Source organism: Haliotis cracherodii, unplaced genomic scaffold (assembly GCF_022045235.1).
Source record: "Haliotis cracherodii isolate W230 unplaced genomic scaffold, xgHalCrac1.p SCAF_12, whole genome shotgun sequence".
NCBI classification, from domain to species: Eukaryota; Metazoa; Mollusca; class Gastropoda; order Lepetellida; family Haliotidae; genus Haliotis; species Haliotis cracherodii.
Window position 1 is genome coordinate 22980420 of NW_027266267.1, and position 20504 is coordinate 23000923.

The 20504-nt window shown below is 40.8% G+C and overlaps 1 protein-coding gene across 1 annotated transcript in view; it reads left to right on the forward strand.

The window, feature by feature from the left end:
• Positions 1 to 20042, forward strand: part of LOC139457190 (uncharacterized) — a 28936-nt gene extending 8894 nt beyond the window's left edge. Inside the window, exons 3-23 of the mRNA XM_071238609.1 lie at positions 102 to 277; positions 1252 to 1390; positions 3618 to 3787; positions 4580 to 4730; positions 5097 to 5266; positions 5438 to 5585; positions 6045 to 6214; positions 7508 to 7750; positions 8492 to 8752; positions 8885 to 9127; positions 9534 to 9794; positions 9927 to 10169; positions 11233 to 11493; positions 13134 to 13382; positions 13579 to 13716; positions 13896 to 13932; positions 15412 to 15491; positions 16252 to 16296; positions 18562 to 18630; positions 19457 to 19624; positions 19993 to 20042. Of these exons, the coding sequence (XP_071094710.1) occupies positions 102 to 277; positions 1252 to 1390; positions 3618 to 3787; positions 4580 to 4730; positions 5097 to 5266; positions 5438 to 5585; positions 6045 to 6214; positions 7508 to 7750; positions 8492 to 8752; positions 8885 to 9127; positions 9534 to 9794; positions 9927 to 10169; positions 11233 to 11493; positions 13134 to 13382; positions 13579 to 13716; positions 13896 to 13932; positions 15412 to 15491; positions 16252 to 16296; positions 18562 to 18630; positions 19457 to 19624; positions 19993 to 20042 (3472 nt within the window). The remainder of the gene's footprint in view (positions 1 to 101; positions 278 to 1251; positions 1391 to 3617; positions 3788 to 4579; positions 4731 to 5096; positions 5267 to 5437; positions 5586 to 6044; positions 6215 to 7507; positions 7751 to 8491; positions 8753 to 8884; positions 9128 to 9533; positions 9795 to 9926; positions 10170 to 11232; positions 11494 to 13133; positions 13383 to 13578; positions 13717 to 13895; positions 13933 to 15411; positions 15492 to 16251; positions 16297 to 18561; positions 18631 to 19456; positions 19625 to 19992) is intronic.
• The last annotated feature ends 462 nt before the right edge of the window (positions 20043 to 20504 follow it).

Here is a 20504-nt window from a genome sequence, read left to right on the forward strand (position 1 = left end):
ACTGACGTTCAATCATCATCCATTATTCTCCGTTTGTGATTATTCATTGTTATCATAATGTTGTGCTGCTATAATTAAATTAAACTTTTCTGTGCGTTTAGTAAAAGCGGACTTACACCAAGGGCAATTCAACGTTTTGGATTTGGAGGAGGAAAGATTTGGTTGGATGACGTGAGTTGTTCCGGTACCGAGTCATCTTTGGCCAGCTGTTCACACAGACCATTGGGCGCCAACAATTGTCTTCACAGTGAAGATGTTGGCATCATATGTGATCCAAGTGAGTTATTACCTGAACTTATATCAGAAGCATTGTTTATCATTCAGGTAATGCAATCCATTCAGCGTCACTGTTTATACACGGTCGTGATCAGAAAAAGGAAACTGGTACACGCTGGTAAAAAAATCATTTATCCCCAAACGTACTCGATACTCAACAAGAGAGGCAACAGTAGCAATTGACTATACAGAGATGTGTCCCTAGCATGCAAGAAATCTACGATCGCTGGTTCGAATCCGAGAATTCGTCCTGATAATGTACAAGCCGCCTGACCTCTCTACATGTATCAGTTATTGTTATGGAATACTAAACAGTCACCCAAACCCTCAATGAATGTGTTTTACTTTGTATTAAATTTGCGTAGCTAATGTAATATTCCTGGTATGCATTTCATTCAGTGGTAGGTTGAAGGCAAAAACAGATATCATTACTTGCAAACTGGATATTTGACATAATTGTATATGTTCGACATAAACAAAACTCGACCACCACTCTACAAGACTATGTGCTAAAGTCGACGTTCGTAAGATCCTACACTCTATTCGGGACTGTGCTTGAGTTTGAAGGCTGGTCAGACAACAGTTCACATCAGCAATGTAATATGCATGCTGTTAACGTTAACAACCGGCTGTCCAAAACTACCGAGTTATGGGTTTGGCCTCAGCATTTGTAAATATGTATTAAAATTTAGCAAACCATTCTCACACTATGAACATAAAGCAGAATATCAAAGTCAGTGTTTGTGTTCGAGTGCATGCCTGAGATGAAACATATATATTTTTTTATATTTTCTTTGTCCCATACTAACTCACAATAAAGCTTTCGACCCGGTCGATTGACAGATGTACGTATGGTTAAATTGGTCAAAATGGTAAATATAGTGACAGGTATCTTTACCATTAAACATTACATATGTGTACGATACTGGTTTTCATCACAACAAGAGAACAGTTTACGTTACATTGTTTTACTAGGTGACATAACGATGAATCTGACAACGAGCCACAACAAAGGACTCCTACAGGTGTACCACTCCTGGAGATGGGGCACAGTGTGTGATGATGGCTTTGGACAAGTAGAAGCTTCAGTTGTGTGCAGGGCCCTGGGGTACCAGTAAGTTGTAGTTCAACGTCTTTTATATACCGAAATATTTAATTAAATGCTTATCTATCATTTAAACACATCAACCTAGGATTATTAACAATGGAATTGGCAAACACATAAAACAAAAAAATACTTGCTTGTTTTAGCCATTTCATGGAAATTCATAATCTCTAACAGGCGTGAGGGGTGCTGTTACCTTGCCATCAAAACGTTCGCTTGTCACGCCGAAAACCAGGGTTCGATGCCACACATGTGTACAATGTGTGATGCCCATTTCTCAGTGTCTCTATATTGCTGGAAAAGTGGTAAAAGCGGCGTAAACCCCTTCTCACTCACTCTGACAGGGAACGCTACATATCACCACATAAGCATCACAAAGAGTTGGAATGTGACATTTGAATTGAACGCAACTTGGTATCAAATCTACGAGGATCTCCTGTAACCCAATTAAAAACAACTGCCTGCAGCTGTTCTTAATTCCCGGGTAGCCCAGTGGTTTAACATGTCGTAAGTCACTGTGTAGAGATGCTTCACTTAGGCAGAAGCAGATGATGGTAGGTTCGAATCCCGATTTTCTATGTTTGTCAGCACCAGACTCATTCTTGTTGTTTCACCAAAGTGGTAAACGTCTAAGGTCTGCATCACTTTGGACTCCTTCCACGTCAACTGTGATAAACTGGGCGGCAAAAGAAAGTATATAGGTCGAGTTCCATGATCGATAAAAAAATAACAAGAAGAGGTTTTGTTGTGAATTATAATATAATCTAGGGAGGGGTAACAAATGATTGATCAACCACAGTTTGAATGGAATTGTGCAATCACAGGTAATGTAAGCTCAAGGTAAACAAGAAATTTCATTTTCAAAAGTTGTCTGAAATGTCACCAAAACTTGTCACACACACTACAAGTTAATTGTCGACACAGTTGCCTTCAATAGCGTGTATGACGCCCAGCTGCCTCAATGCATGCTGTGATACGCCGCCTCATCGATGACGTCAGTCTTCTGATGACGTGGACTGGAATCCTTTGCCACGACGGGAGGCTGATGGCGTGCTCTAATCTGTCTGTCAAGATGGTCCCACAGATGTTCAATAGGATTCATATCGGGTGAGTGGCCAGGCCAGGGCCAAACGTCAACGTTCTGATGGTTTAGAAAGTTCCGAGTCAGTCTTGCAGTATGGGTCCTGGCATTGTGGTGTTGAAACAATGCACCCTTCTGTTGGTTTTGTAAGAACGGAAGCACAACTGGCTGCAACACTTGGTCTCCCTGTATAATCACCAAATCAGTGTTCTGATCTCCAAAATACCGCCCCTCACCATGACACCTCCCACGCCGAATAGATTGACCTCTCGAATACACGCCGGAGCCAAACGTTCCCCTCTGCGTCGATAAACTCGTTCGCTCTCGTCATTTCGAAACAAGATAAACCGACTTTCATCAGTAAATAGCACTCGAATTTCTCCCTTGCCAGTGTCGAACCTGCCTCGCCCATTGCAGTCTCAGGCGTCCATGTTGAGCCAGCAGTACCATTCCTCGGAAAGGACGATACGCTCGGCTTCCAGCAGCACGAAGTCGTCGTAGTTGGCTAATGGGATGTCCCAACGATAATGCTGCCGTCACCGTCGCCGTTACGAATCTGTTTTGCAGGTGAATGAGCAGTATCTGACCGTCTTCCAGTAGTGTTGTCACTCGGGGTCGTCCGGTTCTAGGCCTGTCCTGTGTCCTCCCTGTCTGCCTGTACCGTTGAATCAGTCAATGGCGTACAACAAAACCCTCTGGCAATTTTGACCTTTTCGGCCATACCGATGGTTCTCTCTCTCTGCTCCTGTGACAGTCGTGGAATTTCTTTTGTGTGCTTTCATCACGTGTGGTTATACCCTGCAGACGAACGCACTTATACAGCTAACATGTACGTGCAGTTTATGCCATAGGCGGGAAACCTTTTTCACCATTTTGTTGTCACCGCACGAGCGCCGTCAAAGGTGGCGCGTTCGGTTGAGGTGTTTTTTGGTACCTGTTCCTGGGCAGTCATATTCCCAATACCCACTTTCCACTAGTTATCGCTGCTTTTAGGAAAATTACAAATTCCCAACCAATACTTTCTTTTGCCGCTTAGTTTATAACTGAATTAATGTCCAAAGCGGCATTAAGCCAAACTCTCTCACCCACCATAACATATAGCTGATATAACATCGTTTATTTTTGCAAAGGTGTATGTTCCCTCTCTATTTGCAGAGGGGGAAAGGTAATCATTGTTCCAGCCAGTTCAAATAAAATGTGGTTAGATGACGTGAAGTGCACGATGCGGAATACAGATCTGAAAGACTGCAAGCACAGACCATGGGGGAGTGATGACTGTAGCGACTCTGAAGCTGTCGGTGTACAGTGTTTTTCATTTCCTGAAGGTATGCTTTAGATCGTTTATTGCTCGTGATACTGATCACTCGATTGTTTGGTCAGAACTCAATTGTTTAAAGCAGTATTGCTGGATGGGGACAAACACAGGCAAGAAACAAACACCTTTTGCTTTATGGAAATGGTGGCAGGTGCTACCAGTAGACCATATTCACGAACACCTGGTGTCATCCCTGATTTTCTGTAATGCATTCATGTAATTGTCAACACTATTTCGCTTTTCCACCCCATGGAATCGGTTTTAATCGAGACTGATTATTCTCAGGCGTTGACGTTTTGAATTATATTCTAATTGGCAGTACCCACGGGTTCCATATGGTTTCTTCGTTGCCTCGTAAAACCGAGACATTTGAAATAACGTGTTTTGGCACCCGTCTTTCATTATCAAGTGTCTTGTGACGGAATCTTGTGTCTTGCAATTGTATGCTTTTAGCAGGGCTTTCTTTGAATTATTGATTTTGTTTACTATTCCAAATCGGCCTTTGCATTCAGTAAAAGAGTGACTTCAAAATCAGAATATGGTGATTTTAGTGTGTGTCACGGGAGTAAATTGAACTTCAGGTTAAGAGTGATTCATAGTAGTTACACAATAACATGTTTGATATCGAGTTTACAGTGTACACAATTCAGAATACCAAAGTCTTAGAACTAGTTCTATGTTGACAAATACTCTTTCCATAAAAATATAAATCACAAACAAATACGTCCGTGTTACGATTCTGTTAAATGGACATGTATGCAGGCCAATTATCTAAATAAAGTCAGCATGATGTCTTCATCAGATTCTACAGCGGCAAGACTTGTATCCACCACCAACACGCCAGGGGAGGGAGTGCTGGAGCTGTACCATGGTGGACAATGGGGAAGAGTCTGCTATATTGGGTTCGGAGTGGAAGAGGCAACAGTTGTCTGCAGAATGTTGGGACACAGCACGTAAAAACATATAATGAGATTGTGTTGTAACCAAGTATAGTTGGATATTTCTTCTTGTGTGGAAAGTCAATCTACACATCTTATGTTATTAGGCAGAGGCGGGCAGTTATCCTAGTGGTTAAGTCGTTCGCTCGTCACGCCTAAGACCCGGGTTCGATTCCCGACATGGGTACAATGTGTGAAGCCCATTTCTGGTGTCCCCCGCCGTGATATTGCTGGAATATTGCTAGAAGCGGCGTAAAACAAAACTCACTCACTCACTTCTACTACAAATAACTAAATACACATTTGACACACATTTGACCTGTTTTCATTGATCCCAACTATTGTTTTGAAACTATTTGACACACTCTACTTGATATTTAGCATTGGGGCCCTCGCCAGCTCATATTTAAACACCGGCAGTTCATCACGGCACGTCATCCTAGATAAAGTCAAGTGTCTTGGCACAGAACTCTCTCTCAATGAATGTCTTCACTATCCATGGGGCAGTGTTACCTGTTCCTCAATAGTAGTCCGAATACAGTGTCCCTCTGGTAAGTTGTATTTTGTGTCAAAACTGTAGAAATAATGTGTCAAAACTGTAGGAATAATGTGTCAAAACTGTAAGAATAATGTGTCAAAACTGTAGGAATAATGTGTCAAAATAGAAATAAAGGTGGTGCAAAAATTACGCGTTTTACCTTCTGTAGCATTCTTTGTTCCAGCTAATCTTCAAATACGCTTGAATTCGACAACTCGTGGACGGGGTCGGGTAGAAGTACTTCACAACAATGTCTGGGGAACAGTTTGTAGAGGGTCGTCGTTTTCCTCACAGGAGGCACAAGTTGTGTGTAAAATGGCAAATCTGCCCTGGTAAGTACATCTTAGCACGACTATTCACCTTTTAAACTCGAGCTTAGTCATGAGTCTCATGAAGCCTACTTATTCATACTTCTCTAGTAATGAATTCATCTTGGTTTGATAGAGTTTGGTGCCAAAAGCGTTTTCAGCTACATAAACTTTGTGCGACTAAATCGACACCTGTCATATATCACGGTCACTTTAATTTATATTTCCTTCTTATTTCAGAAACTAGTATCTGTTTGAAACTAACGTAATAAGGTTCTTGCAAGTAATATTGTTAACGATTGAATTTAGAAGACCCTTTCTGCACAATGAATACATTGAACATGTGAATTGTAGAGGTATTTCTTGGAAGACAAAATAGACTCAACCTTTGGAAAATAACCTCTTGTATAGACTTTTACAGTGAAGTCTCGGTGTAGATCCTTATATCGTTGGCAGCATAAGTAAAATGAAATGGTTTTCTAGGACGACCGCCTATGTGACTTCATCTTATGGACCAGGTGAAGGAATTATTTGGCTGAGTAACGTCGACTGTACGGGAACCGAGACCTCCCTGGATCTGTGTTCCCACTCTGGTTGGGGAACAGCGATAAGCTGTGCTCACAGTAGTGATGTGGGCGTGGTGTGTCGTGGAGGTGGGTAACAGACGTAATAATGTTAGCGTTTTTTGTCGTGAAGGTAGGTCAGAGACATAGTAATGTTAGCGTGTTATGTTTTGGGGTGGTTCAGAGACGTAGTAATGTTAGCGTGTTATGTTGTGGAGGTGGATCAGAGACGTAGTAATGTTAGCGTGTTTTGTCGTGAAGGTAGGTCAGAGACGTAGTAATGTAAGCGTGTTATGTCGTGGAGGTGTATTTGACACAGTAGTGATGTGGGGTGATATGCTGTGGGGATGTGTTTGACACAGTAGTGATGTGGAGTGGTGTGTCGTGGAGGTGTGTTTGACACAGTGGTGATGAGGAGTGGCATGTCCTTGCGAAGTGTTTGACGCAGTAGTTACATGTATGTGGAGTAGTGTGTCGTGGAGGTGTGTTTGACACAGTAGTGATGAGGAGTGGCATGTCCTTGCGAAGTGTTTGACGCAGTAGTGATATGGAGTGGTGTGTCGTGGAGGTGTGTTGGACACAGTAGTGATGAGTAGTGGCATGTCCTTGCGAAGTGTTTGACACAGTAGTTACATGTATGTGGAGTGGTGTGTCGTGGAGGTGTGTTTGACACAGTGGTGATGAGGAGTGGCATGTCCTTGCGAAGTGTTTGACACAGTAGTTACATGTATGTGGAGTGGTGTGTCGTGGAGGTGTGTTGGACACAGTAGTGATGAGAAGTGGCATGTCCTTGCGAAGTGTTTGACACAGTAGTGATGTGGAGTGGTGTGTCGTGGAGGTGTGTTTGACACAGTGGTGATGAAGAGTGGCATGTCCTTGCGAAGTGTTTGACACAGTAGTTACATGTATGTGGAGTGGTGTGTCGTGGAGGTGTGTTTGACACAGTAGTGATGAGGAGTGGCATGTCCTTGCGAAGTGTTTGACACAGTAGTGATGAGGAGTGGCATGTCCTTGCTAAGTGTTTGACACAGTAGTTATGTGGAGTGGCATGTCTTTGCGAAGTGTTTGACACAGTAGTGATGTGGAGTGGTGTGTCCTTGCGAAGTGTTTGACACAGTAGTTATGTGGAGTGGCATGTCCTTGCGAAGTGTTTGACACAGTAGTTATGTGGAGTGGCATGTCCTTGCGAAGTGTTTGACACAGTAGTTACATGTATGTGGAGTAGTGTGTCGTGGAGGTGTGTTGGACACAGTAGTGATGAGGAGTGGCATGTCCTTGCGAAGTGTTTGACACAGTAGTTATGTGGAGTGGTGTGTCGTGGAGGTGTGTTTGATACAGGAGCTGCTGTTGTGTTTGCATATTGTATATTGTATTATCTTTCAGCTACCCTGAAAATCCACCTTGAGCCGACAGGAAGTGTCCTCAACGTCATCATTGGTCAGGTGGTCAGCGTCAAGTGTGTGGTCGGTTACTCCAACTCCCTGGTCACTTCGTTCAGATGGACACACAGTGGACAATCATACAGTGGGCAAACCTTCAGTAAAACAATAACTTCCAAAGCTGACTCTGGCAGTTTAACATGCAGTGCACAGACTGTGCGCGCCTCTACTCGACTCAGTGTTCTGTGTAAGTGATTCATATTAAGGATATCATTGCATCAACGAGGGAACAAGAGGGTTGTAATTTACGTGAATAAAAAGAAAATCCTTTTTCAGAATTATGAAAGGTTTCAGTGGGTATATTTCTATAACAAGGTGAGGTGAAATGTGGCTTAACATGACGTCCAAGATTATTACATTTATATATTGACGTGCATGCGCGCGCGTGTGTGTGTGTGTGTGTGTGTGTGTGTGTGTGTGTGTGTGTGTGTGTGTGTGTGTGTGTGTGTGTGTGTGTGTCTGCTTGTGCTAGTCCGGACTGACTTATAGTGCTAGCACACTGAGATACCATGCTGTTGTTTAACATGAATACCCCACTCAGTCACAGTATACTGACTCCGAGCCGACCAGTCCATTTTAGCCTCTTAATGCCGAGCACCAGACAGGGTAACAACAAGTACTATTTTTAAAGTCTTTTGGTATGACACGGCCTGAGATGGAACCCCGGACCTTTCACTCCGAAAAGGTTCTCTATAAAGTAGAAGGTTACACAAGTGGTGTATGGATATATAACAAACCCTTTGGTTAATACGGGAGGGTGCACTTAGCAATCAGTTCGTCCGGGTGTACTTCGGGTAGGATGAGGTTGTGGTAGTGCGGAATGTTTAGATGCCCCTCTTTTAACACTTATGTTATGGAGTTTTGCATCGGTAGTTGTATTACATAGAATGATACAACTAATCTCTGGCTTGATCCTTAACATCTTCAGACCCGCCAGTGGTACATCTGGAACCAAGAAATGACACCCTGGATGTCGGTGTGGGTGAAGACCTCCGTGTACGGTGTGTAGTGGATGACGCCAATCCAAGTGTCCACTCATTCCAGTGGTCTCACAACAGACAAACGAGTACTGGGTCAACATTCCTCAAGCGTAACATATCCAAGTCTGACCAAGGAGAACTGACCTGTACTGCTGATAATGGACACATGATGACACCTGGAAGGGCAGCTACTACAATACATGTAACATGTAGGGCCCAGTATTGCCTTCCCTAATTTGTGTGATAAGAATCTTATATGCCGTAATTACTCTCATTAAACCTGTTCCTTTGGTTGTCTCAGTTCCAAGGAATGTTTCTATTATAATAAGAACAATTTTCAGCTGCCTTGGTAATCCACCTGGAGCCACAAGGAAGAGTCCTCAACGTCATCCTTGGTCAGGTGATCAGTGTCGTGTGTGTGGTCGACTCTTTCAACTCCCCGGTCACTTCGTTCCGCTGGACACACAAAGGACATTCCTACAGTGGACAAACCTTCAGTAAAACAGTAACATCCAAGTCCGACTCTGGCAGTTTAACATGCAGTGTAGGGAATGTCCTCGCCTCCACTCGAATCAATGTGTGGTGTAAGTGATTTATATGAAAGATATTATTATGTTAAAAGGGTACAAATATGGTGTTAATTATGTGAACAAAAATAAAATGCCTACATTGCCCATTTTAAGAATTAAGAAAGTCATGAGTGGGTACGCTTCTAGGATAAACGTAAGGATCGTGACATCTGGTTTAAGTGTTTTTTATTAAGTAGCAGATAATACATATTGTGTCTGGATATGTAACAAACCCTTTGTTTGATGCGAGAGGATACACTTAGCTATCAGGTCGTCCGAGTGTACTTCGGGTGGGGGGTTGTGGTAGTGCAGAATGTTTAGATGCCTCTCTTTTTAACACTTATGTTATTGAGTTTTCCATCGGTAGTTGTATTACATAGAATGATAATCTAATCTCTGGCTTGATCCTTAACATCTTCAGACCCGCCAGTGGTACATATGGAACCAAGAAATGACACCCTGGATGTCGGTGTGGGTGAAGACCTCCGTGTACGGTGTGTAGTGGATGACGCCAACCCAAGTGTCCACTCATTCCAGTGGTCTCACAACAGACAAACGAGTACTGGGTCAACATTCCTCAAGCGTAACATATCCAAGTCTGACCAAGGAGAACTGACCTGTACTGCTGATAATGGACACATGATGACACCTGGAAGGGCAGCTACTACAATACATGTAACATGTAGGGCCCAGTATTGCCTTCCCTAATTTGTGTGATAAGAATCTTATATGCCGTAATTACCCTCATTATACCGCTTCCTTTGGTTGTCTCAGTTCCAAGGAATGTTTCTATTATAATAAAAACAATTTTCAGCTGCCCTGGTAATCCACCTGGAGCCACAAGGAAGTGACCTCAACGTCCTCCTTGGTCAGGTGATCAGTGTCGTGTGTGTGGTCGACTACTCCAACTCCCCGGTCACTTCGTTCCGCTGGACACACAATGGACATTCGTACAGTGGACAAGCCTTCAGTAAAACAGTAACATCCAAGTCCGACTCTGGCAGTTTAACATGCAGTGTAGGGAATGTCCTCGCCTCCATTCGAATCAACGTGTGGTGTAAGTGTTCCACGGCATAAGGCCATTAAGTCATAATATAATCGTAAAAGTAAAAAGTAAAAGTTACTTAAATATACATAAACGTTTTAGGAAGTAGACAAGAAGAGACAAAAAGTAGGGATTATTTCTCCAGTATGCGTTCAAGAATGAGAGTTTGGTTTAACGCCGTTTTGAACAGTGTGTCTTCTTGATGTGGGATGAAAGCCCCAATCATGCAGGGCCACGAACATGAGTACGGTGCTGCAAGTCAATGATCATACGGGGGCTGGTCAAAAGGTTCGAAGTCTGACTAACTTTCAACTATGGGTCATAACAAAGTGAAGAAGTCAATGAGGACATTGTTTGAGAAGTTCATTGCAAGTGCATTTGGTCTGTTGAGGCCGTTTGTATGTTAGTGACATGTTTGTCCAGCCTTCGTATGATGGTGTATCTGGTATTGGAACCCACAGTCATAGGTGTCTGGCACGTCTTACAGATGTGCAGTGTCGTGAACAACTGGGCCATGCAATCAAGATACGTTATGATCATGAAACTGGCTCTTGTATGGTTTATGCAGAGTAGGATCACAAACTGTGACATTTTCGTTTCAGGGCCAAACGTACATCTAGTGAACATGCCCAGTAACATTATTTACCATAATTTATATTTGTACATCTCGATCATTTACTTTATGTTATATTTAATCGTAAGAAAACATGCAGTGTGTGAAATATTATAGCAGGCATTTGCAAATTTCCATCCAGGTGACACACGATATAGGTTTGGAAATATAGTAAACCATTCATAAAAATAAGTGCTTGCTACACATCAAAATGTGTTAATGTTGTAATCCTTTGTAAAAAATCGGATTTCATTTTAGTAAAAAACACACTGGAAGATTAGCATTTCACAGGTTCACACACTCAAACACAACCGAACGCACAGGTTCATGTGCTATCTATTGTATTCAATTTACATTGAAGTGACAAGTTCATTTCCTGTCCAACTTCCATTAGATGTTGTGGCATTAGCAATGAACTATATGACAGTAAGACAGACATAATCATAAACGTTGCATTTCCAGACCCGCCAGTTGTGCATCTAGAACCAAGCAATGACACCCTGGATGTGGGTGTGGGTGAAGACCTCTCTGTACGGTGTGTAGTAGATGACGCCAACCCTGGTGTTTTCACATTCCAGTGGTCTCACAACGGTCAATCATGTAATGGATCGACATTCCTCAAACGTAACATATCCAAGTCTGACCAAGGAGAACTGATCTGTACCGCTGATAATGGACACATGATGACACCTGGACGAGCAGTTGCAACTGTAAACGTTAGATGTAAGTAATGTCAAAAACCTATTTCATGCATTCTTATTATTTGCTACAAACATGTATTTATGTGCCATCTTTAATTTTATAAAAACAAGATATTAAAAGTACTTTTTATAACATATATTGCTGGTTTGTATCTTATTTCACCTAAGATCCACCAAAGATACACGTCGAGCCAAACCAACAGGTCATCATTGTCAAACAGGGTGGAGATGTGACTGCTGTGTGTGTCGTGGACGACGCCAACCCTTCTGTCACCTCATACAAGTGGTTTCATAACCACAATGTTAGTTATGGCCAAGCCTTTATGAAGCATGATTTATCACCGTCTGACGCCGGGAATCTGTCCTGCTCTGCTACTAATGGACAGGGATCATCATTCGTAATGATAAAAATCATCGTCAGTCATTGTAAGTGTATTATTATCTTTTCTAATATGAGATCTCGTGTATCAGTGAGATACATTTCAAGACAGTAACATTTATGTGAACTAATGAAAGTAAAAAGCAAAGAAGGATTAGGAAAAGATATTCTAAAGCATATATTAAGGAGCGAACAAGTTCATTTTTAGTTCTTGAGGGAACAGATAGAAACCCGTTAATAATTGTTGGAGTATCATGATAACAAAAGAATCATGATCTTACCTGGGTCAAGCAAACAGGATACTGATTTATTAATGTCATTCCTTTTCCTTCCTATTTTTCTTTTTCCTTTATGTATAAAATTAGCAGTTTTGACCCTATAAAACATATATTTCGACACTCAGATTATCATAGCTGTATGTCTTGTACACGCTATGTTCAGGATGGATTGACTGACACTGTAACATACAAGGCAGCAAATTTGGAGCCATGTTAAATGTTCATAAATCCTCAGATGTGACTCCTATGGTACACCTGGAACCAGGCAATGGCACCCTGGACGTCGGTGTGGGTGAAGACCTCCGTGTACATTGTGTAGTGGATGATCCCAACCCTACTGTCTACACGTTCTGGTGGTCTCACAACGGGCAAACAAGTGATGGATCGACGTCGTCATTCCTCAAACGTAACATCTCCAAGTCTGACCAAGGGCAACTGGTCTGTACTGCTGATAATGGACACATGATGATGCCTTTGTGGGCAGTTACAACTATCAATGTGAAATGTAAGCACACGTGTTTAACCAATCTTGGATTCTGCGACACGAAAACCGGGAAATTTGTTTTGCTAGGTGACACTGAGGTTAATTTAGGATTATGATTCAATTGGATTGCATTGCAAAGCAGTCCTTAATGTCGTGACATGATATCTGTGCACAGATGCAAATGATTGAAGTAATATATTTGCAGAGCTTGTGCCAGTGAATGTAAACTTTTTGACTAAATGACTGTGTAGTATTTAGTAGAATTTAGAATTTAGAATTTAGAACTTACTTTTTCATCGGATCAATGGTAATCTGTCCTTTTAAACAAAAGTGGAATTTGGTTCGCGACTTCAAAAGTATTAATTTCGGACAGATAACCAGTAATTAGCTGTTCAATTTGATATATCATCATTGGGTATACATATTTCATGATCTTTATTTTGAATGTTCGATGTTGTGCTAATTATTAAAACATACATGGTCTTATAAAATACGTACTTGAATATTGTATCTAACATAAGACCCACCAGAGATCCACCTGTCACCAAGGCAAGATGTCATCAGTGTCATGGCTGGAGATGCCGTTGAAGTTGAATGTGTCGTCGACGACGCCAACCCCGCTGTCACCTCGTACATGTGGTGTCACAACAACAATATCAGTCATGGACAGACCTTTATGAAACATGTGTCTTCTTCTGATGCGGGAAACTTATCATGCTCTGCTACGAATGAACAGGGGACATCTACTGTACAAACAACGATCAAAGTCTGTAAGTAATCCTTTTCTCGTTGACATGCTCTCAGCCTGAACGTTGAGGAACATATATTTCAGGAATATTGTTTTGCTTGTTGGTTAGCAAAGCGTGTCGTATCTCTTCACGTACAATTTTGATAGATATCATCTCAAACATATACATGTGTGTTTAGTGTTACATTACCTCAATTTAATAACCCCTTCTGTCACAGTGCAAGCTTCCTCGTTGATCATGAGTGATAACACTACAAGCCATAATGAAGTGATTGCCATAGTAACAGGATCCGTTGGCATACTTACCATCATCCTGCTCCTTATCATCATTATACACCTCAGGAGGCGACTGCAACGTGCGCGTATTGGTAAGTTAACAGCATCAATAACATTTGGTATGCACACAACTACAAGAACTATATACCTTTATATATAATAATAATACAATTCTATACACACATCAAGTAATTTCTGTTGAATGAAAACTAACATTCAATGTCAGCTGCTTTGTGATATTCATGTGTTTTTTTTTCATTTCCAACGAACCACAAAGCAAAAGAGAAATCAAAGAGGTATGTAATATTTTCATTGTTTGTAGCACGTTTATGTATTTACAGTTTGGGGATGATTAAATCATAATTTTCGCATATTATCATCACAGCATCGTGAAAACCATTCTTTGGAAGGTTAATTTTTCATGTAATTAGTCCTTTTAACTAAATGTGTTGTATATTGTGCTTTACACATCGTACAGTTGTATGAAGTTTTAATATGAAAGTACAAAATATTACAAAGATAATTTATGGTGAAGAAATCATCAAATTGCAAAGGCAGACATAATTGGGATGAAAACCATCTTATGATTAAATACCAAAACGGATGTCCTTTTTATGGATATTTCAAATACCATAAAATAAAGACGAATACATTTGTATCTAAGGTTTATTCACGTCAAAGAGAACATTCCAACAATATGCTACACTCCTTTCACCTTTCTCCTCTATGGAAAAAATTCAAAACGAAGGTTCTCAAGAAACCTTCTTTATATTTTATTGTGTCTTTGGGTATGTACATGTACTTGGTGGAATCATTAAGCCAAAATGTACAAGTATTGAACAGGAAAACACTCCAATTCGTAACTGTTGATGGTTGTCAAGATTTCGTCATCTGTTGTTTCTAAATCTGATAATCTTTCCCAAACTGCAAGAGTAAATTACTGTCCATCATGTGGAACGTTTACCGACGTATTTTATGTTAATATAATAAACTAATAAATCTCAACAACCAAATTGATATTCCTCGCCTGAATGGTAATATCGACTTGTATATTATGTACCACAAGAGCGTTTTTGTTTTTTATCTGTAACCTTTGCCTGTAGCACAGTTATATCACTAACCCACTGCACAATAATTCTTCAATGTAAAGGAGAAGAGCCTTGCGTTTTGGGCTCTTAAATATGTGATAAACATGAACATATTTACTGTGTTGTGTGAACCATAGGTACTAAAATATAGAATCTGATTTCATAACTGTGCATCTGTACTAGATCTGGAGAAGAGCCTTGCGTTTTGGGCTCTTAAATATGTGATAAACATGAACATACTTACTGTGTTGTGTGAACCATAGATACTAAAATATAGAATCTGATTTCATAACTGTGCATCTGTACGAGATCTGGAGAAGAGCCTTGCGTTTTGGGCTCTTAAATATGTGATAAACATGAACATATTTACTGTGTCGTGTGAACCATAGATACTAAAATATAGAATCTGATTTCATAACTGTGCATCTGTACTAGATCTGGAGAAGAGCCTTGCGCTTTGGGCTCTTATATATTTGATAAACATGAACATATTTACTGTGTCGTGTGAACCATAGATACTAAAATATAGAATCTGATTTCATAACTGTGCATCTGTACTAGATCTGGAGAAGAGCCTTGCGTTTTGGGCTCTTAAATATGTGATAAACATGAACATATTTACTGTGTCGTGTGAACCATATATACTAAAATATAGAATCTGATTTCATAACTGTGCATCTGTACTAGATCTGAACGGGAGTCCATATCAGATGCAATACCTGCAAGCCACCAAACAGATTACGAGACCATGGGAACACGAATTGAAGGTATGGCAACCAGTATAATACAGAAACTGACCTACTGGCGACATACTGAGTGATCATCAGTTCACACCTTAGCTATCTCGTGAGCAGTTACACTGTCTATATAGTGGTAAATGTACACCCCTACTAAGTCATTTCCTAAGTGTGGATATCCATGTAGAGACAAGCATATGCATTTGAATCTCTCAAACGTCCAGCACTTTTATTTGGACAAAATGTTTTTAGCTTCAATAAAATCAGTAAACGTGCTATCGTATAATAGGATTGTGTAGTCAAGTCTCGATTGTTTACAGGCTGTCGTCCTTGCCAGAAGCACATATTTGTGAGGTGGACAAGAAACTAAGACTTACTTTTCTATGCCAATTTTGGGAGTGGACGGTGCTTTAGGACAAGCTTACCCTTTCCGCTCACACCTAGTGTGATCACTGGTTTTCGGTGATCATTCGTATGATCCATCGTTATGTTGCATTTTACACCCACCATAATCTGTGTCGCAGATTATTCTCTGGGGTTGACGTTATATGTTTATTCAGAGGGATGTTTAGCTTTCTACAATAGTAATATTCTGAGCTTGAAGTAAGCGTGTTAATTCATTTAACAATTAGCAATATTCGAGTTTTATAACGAAGGTCTGTGATGTCTGCATGATGTTATTTTTGTTTAGACAGAACAAAATGTCAGGCTTGGGTAGTTCAGAAAGTATTTTGTCTTTGGTGAGTACTCTGCCTTTCACTTAGCAAATGTGGCATGATATATGTTCCAGGTGCTGAGAATATCTATTGTCAAATTCAAGAGACAACAATAACAGGTAACTAACATAGCTCTCAAGTCAGTTCATATTTTATACCGGGTTTGTAATTTTGTAGCTATGTACTGACGAGAACAATTATTAAGACAAACAGAAAATCAGTTCACCAAAACTACATATAAAACCAATTAGACACCAGTTACTTATATTACTGACTATCTAAAACACGGTCCATAGACCTCAAGCAGCACAATCTGTGTCTTCCAGTCTTGGAACTTGCAGCACCTGTGACAGCTCGGAAATTAAGCCATTAGCCAAGCTGCGGACAATACTGGCCAATAGCCAAAGTAAACGTTATACGTGTTCAGCGTAAAGGCCTATGTTTACGGCATAGGATATATAATAATTGTACAACTACTTCAATTCCTCGTGGAACCACCACTGGTCTCCGTTGAAATTACCGTCACAACAAATTCAGAACATTATTTGTAAGCTTAAGAAATTTCACAATTATGTTTGTCATCAATACGTGTTTAAAGTAAGTAGGAAAATGTGTATCTGTAAGTTTAAAATTCACAATCAGGTATTACAATAATTTCCGTTGTAACTAAGTGCCTTCTTATTCCAAACATACACTCTTTATTTCATACGTTTGTATTGTTAATACGAGGGCTGGTCAACAAAGTTATATGCCAAACAAACAAAAAAATCAATTGTGAAAGTGTTTTTAATTTAATTTTTCAACAAAGTCTCCCTGCTTTTCAAAACTCTTCTCATATGGATAGTTAGGCTTTTTAATTCCAGTCAGGAAGGGGCTTTCTGAAATCAACCTGAACAAAAACATCCACGGCAGGTTTGACGTCATCGCTGTCGTCATAGCGCTTTCCACGTAGGTGCGGGGGCACGAGTGGCCCAGTCGTCTAAGGCGCCGCGATTCGCTGTGCAGAGTTGCATCCCTTGGGCACGCCAGAAACCTATGATTGTTGGTTCGAATCCCGGTTCGACCCAATTATGCTTCTAGGTTTGTCAGCACCAAACCCGTGCTCGTGGGTTTCACCGAAGTGGTAAACGTCTGAGACCTGCATCACTTCGGGCTTTCCTCCCATATTAACCTGACACGCCGCGATATAACTGGAATACTGTTAAAAGCGGCGTTAAACCCAACTCACTCACTCACTCCAAGAAGGACCCTGTTTCTGTTAAGGAAACACGTGGAAATTATTTAGTGCCAGGCGAACTATGGAGGATGAGAAAGCTCTTTTAACCCGCATTGTCGCACAGCAGCCTTTGCAAAAAGAGAGGTGTGGGAAGAGGCATTGTCATGAAATAGTATATATCCAATAGTCATCATTCTTTACCGGTTTTCTTTGACAGAATCTCTCAAGCGATAAGGAAAATCAGCATAATAAGCACCGGTAATCGTCTTTTGACTGTCTAAGTAATCAACAAGTATCACACTCATTGCATCCCAGAATACAGTGGCCATAACTTTCTTCACTGATCATGAAGACTTGAATTTCTTTGGTGCCGGAGAATTTGAATGTAGCCATTCCAGGGACTGACGATTTGATTCGGGATCATAATGGCAAATCCATGTTTCATCACCCGTTACTAATCTCTTTTTGAATTTGATAAAATCCTCCTCAATTAGCTCTTTATTTTTTCCGGCAATGTCAGTTCTTTTTTACCTTAAGATCAAACTTTCGATACTTGAAACCAAACGAGCAGATATAACATTCAACTGTAAATGTTCATAAAAAATACTTTCAAGGGATCTATGCTTTAAAACTATTTCTTCCTCAAGTTCAGCAATTGTAATGCGTCTGTCAGGCATTAACCGTTTTTTTTCTATCTCCTTGATTGAAACTTCATTGATGGATGTTAATGTACGTCCAGACATTAGGTCATTATCAAAGCATATTCTTAAGCGTAACTGCAGTGGAATAGCTAGGGCACTTATCCCCAAACACTTGTGACATGCGGTCATGAATTTCATGGTGAGTACTTTTATGTGAAGTCATACTCTTGACCCCTATAACGTTCAACTGGCTGTCACTAATATACAAACGGCCTCAACAGACAAAATACACTTGCAATGAACTACGTAAACAATGTACTACACTGAATAGTTCACTTTGCTATGACCCATAGTTAAAAGTCAGTCAGACTAAGACCTGTTTGACCAGCCCTCGTATGTCATACCATGTCATTGTAGACACGATAGAGTACCGTGTGATCTGTAAGGAATAAACTATTCATGGCATGAATATTTCGAGAAGTCCTTGTATCAAGTAATATTTCGTCAGAAATTACACAATGTTCCAGATGCTGATCCTGACGATATCTATCGCAACGATGCATTTGAAGACGAAGAAGACATAGACCAAAACTTAGGTAATTTGTCACCTCATGTTTGAAGCATAAGGAATCAGATCATACAAGTTAAACGATACCTTTATTTCAAGTAATCATAATGAATTTTCACTAGCATTTGATCCATTGTGTACATTTTATCCACATTGTTTGATATGGTGAGCAACGTTCCACTCTATTAGTGTATGTCACCGATAGATTTGGTCGCCTCTTGGGACCCACATGCGTTGTTGGGGACAAATTCTAACCCGGAATCACATGGGTGTTACAGTGTTTCAGAGAGATTTCTTTTAGTTTTAGAATGCTTCACATAAACCATGCTAAAATTGTATAATGGATACCTGACCGAATGGTGTTGATAAATGTGTAACCAATAATAACTGTGGGTTGTTAATTTAAAAAAAAAAAAAAAAAATATTAATACCATGCATATACATATAAAAAAACGCACAGGTGGTATGTAGTTCATTGAACCTGACTACACAAAAGATTTGGTATATTAATTGGATATATATTATTGGAAAATGTTGGTGGCCTAATAATCGACAAACGGTGCATCAAAACGCAGATATTGTCGATTTGCAATGTCTTAAACGGCGCGTTTTCACACTTGTTAAAATATGTCATGGAGGAAAACAATAAAGCAAAATGCACGTGCAAGTTATGGCATTCATAACTCGTGGTAGTGGCTATAGAAAGGCATGCATAAACCAATAATTTGTCATCGCCATGTCATGGATACCAAAGTGGAGAATCGCAGTTTTCTTTTGCACGCCACTTCACAACACCCACCACAGCAACATTTGCCGCCTTTGTGACCGATACACACAGTTCAATTCCGATGCAGACCGTCCGAGAACCAGCCGACAAAGAGTTACCACCCCTGCACAGGATCGCTACATTCGACTGTTCCACCTTCGTCATCGCAAAGCCATAGCTACGGAGACTGCGGGACGCATCCCTGGTTTGAAGAGGATATCAGACCCGACTGTCAGGAACCATCTTCGCGAGGCGGGCATCTGACCCAGAAGACAGTTATCGTCTCTGTTTTGCAACAGATCCATCGACAGCGACGCCTGCGTTACAGCCTTAGAATTGGAGAAATTTGAGACGAGTGACGTTTAGCGATGAATCACGATTTCTTCTACACCAGCGAAATGGAAGACAAATCGTCGTCGAAATGTGTGTTTTGAACCACATTGTGTACATGAATTTGATAAATTCTGTGGCGGTAGTGTCATGGTTTGGGGGGCCATATCCTACACCACGGGATTTGACTTCGTTGTGGTTCAGGGAAATTTGACAGCAAATCGCTGCAGGAATCAAATTCTTCAACCTGACCTTCTTCCAATCATTGACCGCCAGAGGGAGCCGTTTCAACAGGACAACGCTCCATTGCACACAACTCGTGTCACGGTAGACTACCTTCATAATGCCAACATCAACGTTTTGCTCTGGCCGTCAAGATCTCCAGATAACAACCCTATTGAACACCCTGGGATGAATTCGATCGACGTGTACGTCAACGCCAGAACACGCCGCAGACACTTCCACAACTGGCCAACGCGTTACAAGCAGAATAGCGCAGAATTCCGCAGGACGGAATTCGTACACTTATCCTCTCAGTGCCAGGAGATGCAGAATCGGAATTGCTGCCCGGGGCGGTCACACGAGATATTGAGTTAAGCGCAACCTTGTGGCCTTATGTGACATGACAATGAATAGTTTTCAATACCTTTGTACAACGACAACATGTGGATATCGAGCTCGAAAAATTCAGATTTGTATCTATGATATTTAATTAAATATATCAACTATATTAGGTGCAAATAATTTACTAAAAATGGCTTTACCTGTGCGCACCACACACGAGCGCAGGTTGTCATTCCTGATAT